Source organism: Scomber japonicus, chromosome 1, assembly GCF_027409825.1.
Source record: "Scomber japonicus isolate fScoJap1 chromosome 1, fScoJap1.pri, whole genome shotgun sequence".
Lineage (NCBI taxonomy): Eukaryota > Metazoa > Chordata > Actinopteri > Scombriformes > Scombridae > Scomber > Scomber japonicus.
The window spans coordinates 42,454,246-42,461,153 of NC_070578.1; the positions used below are offsets into that span (position 1 = coordinate 42,454,246).

General features: G+C 36.6%; 1 protein-coding gene across 1 annotated transcript; it reads left to right on the forward strand.

The window, feature by feature from the left end:
* The first annotated feature begins 274 nt into the window (after positions 1-274).
* LOC128360807 (stonustoxin subunit beta-like) lies at positions 275-1,580 on the forward strand. Its single transcript, XM_053321321.1, has 2 exons — positions 275-320; positions 963-1,580. Exons 1-2 carry the CDS (start codon positions 275-277, stop codon positions 1,523-1,525), a joined length of 609 nt encoding a protein of 202 aa, XP_053177296.1. The 3' UTR covers positions 1,526-1,580.
* Positions 1,581-6,908: the final 5,328 nt, after the last annotated feature.

A 6,908-nucleotide genomic window follows, 5' to 3' on the forward strand; every position in this document is an offset into this window, starting at 1 on the left:
CAGGTATGGACAGACAGGTGGACACTCTCAGGTATGGACAGACAGGTGGACACTCTCAGGTATGGACAGACAGGTGGACAATCTCAGGTATGGACAGACAGGTGGACACTCTCAGGTATGGACAGACAGGTGGACAATCTCAGGTATGGACAGACAGGTGGACACTCTCAGGTATGGACAGACTCTGACTAACTGAGGGTATCTGGTTCATGTTTAATGGTGGATATGAGTGAAGGTGTATGAAGCTGATTGTGTCTTTGTCTCTTCCTCCAGGATGGACCATGGTGGACTGCAGACATTGAAACCTGGTGTGAGGAAGTGTGAGTGTGTTTTCAGTTTGATTCATGAGAACTTTGAGAAAAATGGATGAAATATGTAAAAGAAATGAAAAAAGTTAAAAATGATGGAAAATGTGTTTTGTCAGAAATGGGCGTGGCCTAAACTGACATTTATCTTGAACCAATGAATCCATGAAACAGAAATTTCCTTCTGTTCGTCACAGTTCAGGAGTTAAAAGAGAAATGTTTTATAAATGTCCACATGGTGGCGCTACCTGCTCCAAAATGTCCCTCATGTCTCTCCTGCAGATAAAGTTCATTCATTCATACTGACTTCAGCTGTTTGGAGCATTTGGACTAAAATGTGTTTGTAACAGACGACAGTTTGAGATGAAAATAACAGACTTGATGTGCAAAGACCTTCACTTTACACCAAACCTGATGAACAAACATGAATATTACTGAATATCACTGTCATGTTGACTGTTCATGTTCTAGCTGAACTGTTAAAGGTCCACTTACTCTGTATGTCCAAAGCTTTCAGTCACATCTCATGGTCTTCCTCAGTGATGGAGTGTCTCAGTTGTCATGGAGATGGTTTAAGTTTAAATGGTTTCAGTAAAGTTGTTAATAAATCAGCAGATGATAAACTGCAGCTGTATTGTGTCTCGTTCTCTCCATCAGATGCCTGTGAACTGGAACTGGATCCAAACACAACACACAGAAACCTCAAACTGTCTGACAACAACAGGAAGGTGACATGTGTGAAGGAGGATCAGTCATATCCTGATCATCCAGACAGATTTGATTACTGGCCTCAGCTGCTTTGTAGGAATGATCTGACTGGTCGCTGTTACTGGGAGGTCGAGTGGAGAGGAAGAGTTTCTATATCAGTGAGTTACAGAGGAATCAGCAGGAGAGGAGACAGAGATGACTGTTGGTTTGGAGGGAATGTTCAGTCCTGGAGACTTTACTGCTCAGATAAGAACGCTTACTCTGTCTGGCACAATAAGAGACAAACACCCATCTCCTCCTCCTCCTCCTCCTCCTCCTCCTCTGTCTCTAACAGAGTAGCAGTGTATGTGGACTGTCCTGCTGGCACTCTGTCCTTCTACAGAGTCTCCTCTGACACACTGATCCACCTCCACACCTTCAACACCACATTCATTGAACCTCTGTGTGCTGGATTTGAATTTGGATTTGGGTCCTTGTCATCTGGTTCCTCAGTGTCTCTGTGTCCTCTGTAGGAGGGAGAGTCTCACCTGTGGACAGAAACTCTGCTGACTGAAGATCAGCTGCTGAAATCAAACATCACACACACTCTGCACTGTGAAGCAGATCTGTCTCAGACTCAGTCAGTTATTTTCCCTTCTACATGATTCATTGATTAGTCTCAGTTGAATCTGCTGTTGTTACTGTCAGGATCCAATGAGCAGCATGCAAAATCAAATAACATCTGTCCAGCTTCTCATATGTATTTTATCTCACCATTATCAATAAAAACTATTCATGGCATAATTGTTGAAAGCATCCTCACTTTCCTTCTACATGGTTCATCGATGTCAGGACTGTAGATGTATTTTGTGTTTAATTGTTCTTTTTGTGTTAAAATATGTTCTATTAATATGTGTTAAGACTGAAGGGAATTGGTGGATTGACTTCCAGCCCTGGTAGATGATTAGCTGATGATCCATATCACCACGCATCAGAAGTCCTAGAACCTCTCTGTGGTGATGGCTCAATGTGTAAAATATACAAAGAGCTGAAGTATTGTTTTTAGTTTGAGGACGACTTGCTATGTGTAAAGATGACACATAGGACTGAGTAAGAACTTCTACAGCAGCACCTGAAGTCTTTTGATTAATGGATGTAAAGGCTCCAATATTCCTTATAGACAATTACTCCTTAACATGCTAAGTAATCCAATTGGTTATAATTCTAACATTTAGCCTATAGCATTTAGCTTTTTGAGTGTTTTTGTGTTCCTCACGTGTATTTTATCAAACAATCATCAATAAAACTATTCATGACATAATTGTTGAAAGCATCTTCACTTTACTGACACAATTGATAATATAACAAGCTTTTAAAATACAACACATTGTTAAAAATGAAACCAGTGGTTTCCAACCTTTTTGGCTTTTGACGTCTTACAAAAAGCAGCGTGTAGTCGCCTCACATTTCAGATGTCTATGAGTTGTTAACAGCTCTACCAAACACTGATTTTTCCCTCTAAACTTCTCACATGCTTTCATTTCAATAAATGTTCAAATGATCCAATATTTCAGCAAAAATCAAAGATTAGAGAAAAAGGTCCAGAACTTGTAACCACTTGAAATGAGATGAGCTAATTGTTAAGTAAATAGTTACATAAATATCACACACATAAGCCCGATAAGGAGGATGGTAAGCAAAACACAAATGCAAAATAACGGGAATAAAAATATATATTTATTACACAAAACACTAAATAATTAAATAATTGAATAAACCAAGATTTTCCCTTTTTATCTTTTAGATGTGAACTTGGATTCACATAAGAAAATAAAATAAAATGGATCAACTGAAGTATATCACTTTGTTCACTGTGTTTCAATTTCAATAGTAAATTTTCAATTCAGTATTAAATCAAAGTAATAAAAAGAATGAATTTAAAGTGTCCACCTTTACAGTTTGTTCTTTAGGTAGTGTCAAAATCAGTTTCCTTTATAATCCTTCTGTATTCACTCTTTAGATAATTGTCTTTCTTTTCTTTGGAAGTCCAGTTCAGTAAAGTCAGTAAGTCTCCCTGTTTGTTTTAGTCAGTAAGTCAGATTCAGTTTAGTTAGGGGCCCCTTTTTGGTCTTTTATTAATGCAACAACATTAATGATTTAATTGCAATGAATATCTGTGAAACATAAGTAAATATAAGTTAAATATGACTTTATGTATGAATGTATACATACATACAAATGAATGGAAATGTAACAATAGCTGTAGTTTGTCTAATGTTAAGAATAATCAACTATAAACAAATGAATTAAAACAACAGAATTAAATATATGTTAAATGTATGGGGGTTATATGTTTATTAAGGAAACTAGTGTACAAATGTTTATTGTGTTAATAGGAAAAGTTAAGTTTTATTGTGTCTAAAAAAGTAAATTTAAAAAAAAAGCAGAGCTGTGAGTTCAAAGATAGAAACGTTATGATGAACAATGTTTGTAGAGTTTCATAGATTTAATTTAGTAAAGTAATTAATTTTGTTTATGACCTGTCGTACTGGTCAGGTTTGTGTTCCTGTTAGAAGTTGTGTGGAGATTTTCCCGCAGTGTGTGAGAGACAGTACACACTTACGGACACTAGATGGCTGTAAACCCCAAGAAGTGTTTCCAGTGAGGAGAAGTCTTCTTCTTCTGCTGCACGGTCACTGTGATAAACTCACTGCCACAGCGGTAGGAGGGCTGGATTGAGTTTCTACTGAACTGGAAATATCTTCCCAGATAGCGAAAGATGTTAATTCAACGTTGAATTATAGTCAGTAAGGTTGACTTCTGGTTGATATTTGGTTTGGTTTGACTGTTTTTACTGTTGAAAAAATGTCATTGAATCAACATTGAATTAAACTGGTTTTAAAGTAGAGAAGTGGGTGAGACCATTTTACAGGAGGGCGGGGGTCTTATATCCTAAATTAAGCACCATATGCTGTGAACGACAGATTGTGATTATTTTAATAAATGTGTGTAAATCTTATAAAGTTATGTGTGTAATATGTAATGACAAAAACATCTACAAGTCGCTTTTAAACAGAGACAGTGAGGAAGGAGGAGAGAGGAGCGCCCCCTGCAGGAAGGTTCAATCATTTAAAATGTAACGGCTGTAACGGTTCCCAACAGACAGCGCCACCGTGTGTCCTCTGAGAGAAAGACGGTAGGTGAGAGTTTTTATTACTTTATATTAGCTTTGTGATAAATGAATTCAGTGTTATGAACTAATTTTGTTAATAATGTGAAGACAAACATTTCACACTGCAGATATAAACAGGGTCTCGTAACGTTTTTTCTTTTCTTTTTAACACTTTTTAACACCAGCAGCAGCAGCCAGTGCATGGACACTAGATGGCGGTAAATCCCAAGAAGTGTTTCCAGTGAGGAGAAGTCTTGTTCTTCTGCTGCACGGTCACTGTGATAAACTCACTGCCACAGCGGTAGGAGGGCTGGGATTTATTTTGAAATTAATTGGGAATATTGAATTTAAACTGAACTGGAACATAAACTTTGAAGTGGATTTAAGTGTTATACATTGTACTGTGTTTTTGATTTCATAATTATCAAGATTGTGAACTTTGGCATAATTGTGTTTTATTTACTTTGATTTGAGAACTGTGATACAATTCTGCCACCTGTGAAAAAGAGAGAAACGAGTTTACTTGAGAAAATAACTATACCAAAAATAGTCAAGATTCAATTGGGATTCAAAATCTATGAAATAAATGAGAGTAACTCTGCCTCAAGACTTATCTCAATTAAAATCTATAAAATATGACTCTGTAATCTCTAGAATAAAATCTGATATTGGAAGATGTAATTTAATCCCATTTACTAGCTAAACTTCAAGAATAGAAGTGATCGAAATGAATGTTCTTCCAAGGTTGCTGCATTTATAGAATGGATAAAATCATCTCAAGATACATTTGGCAAGGGAAAAGACCACGGATTAGATTTAACTCTACAGTTACACAGGGTTGAAGGTGGGTTAACCCTGCTCTGTTTTAAGAGCTATTGGCAAGATGGAAAGACATTGAATACCACACATCGGCCACAATTCCATTACAGGCCATAATAAATGATAATAAACTAAGAATACAGCTTAAAGAGGAGCTGAATCCATGGCTGGGTCTATCCCTTAATGTATGGTTTGAGATTATATCAAAAAATGGCCTGACAGAGCAGTTCTTGAGTTAGTGAGTTAGTTATTGCAATGGATTACACATGATTCAGATTTCATACCTAATACAGCAGATAAGAGGTTTGGTAGATGGGGAAGGGGACCAACAGTATTTTGGGAGCTTTTTAAGAAGAAGGTTATGAAAAGTTTTCAGGATATAAAGAAGATCAATATGGCTTAAACAATCAGGATTTTTACAGATATTTACAAATGAGGCATTATGTCGAGTAAATAATACGAAAGATTGATTAAGATGAGCTAGAATTGGGAATCATTAAATTGTTGTTTTTGGCATATTAATCAGATTTGGGCAAAGAGTTAATCTCAAAATTATACAGAGGAGTGGAACATTTAAAAGGTAACAATACAGCATATAGAGAAGAGAAGAGAAGTGGAGAAAAGAGGCTGGAAGGATTTTATTAGAAGAGGAATGGGAAGAGATCAGTGAGCAACAGTGGAAAACAACTTGCTCCCTTTCATGGAGAGAGTATGGCGGGAAGAACATAGTGAGATATTTTATTACACGAAGAGAAAATAGAAATATCAGGATACAAAATGTGGAGAAAATCATTTTCATGTTTTTTGGGAATGCCCCTCTGTTAAACCTTGGCAGGATTTGAAAGGTGGAATATCCATTTCCATTTGACATATTATACTTGGGAAAAGGGAACGAAAGAATTACAAATTCAGGAGACAAATATATGTTTAGGATCATGATGGTTGCTAATTTAAAAAAAAATAGCAGGAAGTGTCTGAAGACAGAGACACCTAAGAGGAGGATTGGGTTGATGATGATGAAAAGGCTGACTTTTTCTATCAGATCAGAATCTGGTAAACATAAATTTCTTAAACATAAGAAAAATTAGTTCGACTTTGTATCACCACTGAGATCAGACTTTGCTGAGTAATCGTATTGTATCCTTTAAACCCATTGGTTCTTGCTACAGACTTTAATTGTTCATTTGTTCATATGATTATAAGTTTTTCTACATCCTCCATCAAGAGAAAAGTTACTCTGTGAAAAAAAAGTTACTCTGTTTGTTTATGGTTTGCATCTCTTGTACAGAGTTCTTGTACTGCTTTGTATGTCTAGAGAACGTTATACAGGATGTAATTTGAGGAAGGAATTATGTATTTTGATATCAATAAAAAGTTAATTCCAAAAGAAAATTAAAAAAACAACTGTTCATGGCATTATTTTTGAAATCCCAAAGAGACGTTTCTTCCCCTCTCAGTGTGCAGAGACCCTCCCCCTTCCTGGACTTCTGCCACAGGTGAAACTAGTTCTGACGTCAAGCTAGATGTGGACTCTGAAGTTATGAGGGTGTGACAGCGTCTTCAGATCAAATGAACACAGACAGCAGGACTGACGAGGGAGAATGAGCAGCTTCTTCTCTCCTCATGTTTCTCTACACATGAAGGTGGAAAGTGTCTGTAAGTTGACCTGAAGAGACTTCAGCAGGTGAGAATCCTACCAGAGAAATCTGTAAATGTCTGATGAACCATCAGTTTGATCACATTGTGTTGAATCACTGTTTGACTGGACAGTAGAAATGTTTCTGATGATGATTGTCTGTTTCACTAGATTTATTTAATCCTTCAGGTTTTACAGAAGATTTAGATTATTGATGATTTGTTTCTTTATGAGTTAATGGAGAGCAGTTTGAGAATGATTTCCTTGTTTTACTGTTAGTGATTCTCAG

Bases quoted from the DNA above. Each gene is read 5' to 3' on its own strand.
- LOC128360807 (XM_053321321.1), top strand. From the start codon at position 275: ATGGACCATGGTGGACTGCAGACATTGAAACCTGGTGTGAGGAAGT. The intron at 321-962 runs GTGAGTGTGTTT...TCTCTCCATCAG, and splicing joins GAAACCTGGTGTGAGGAAGT to ATGCCTGTGAACTGGAACTG.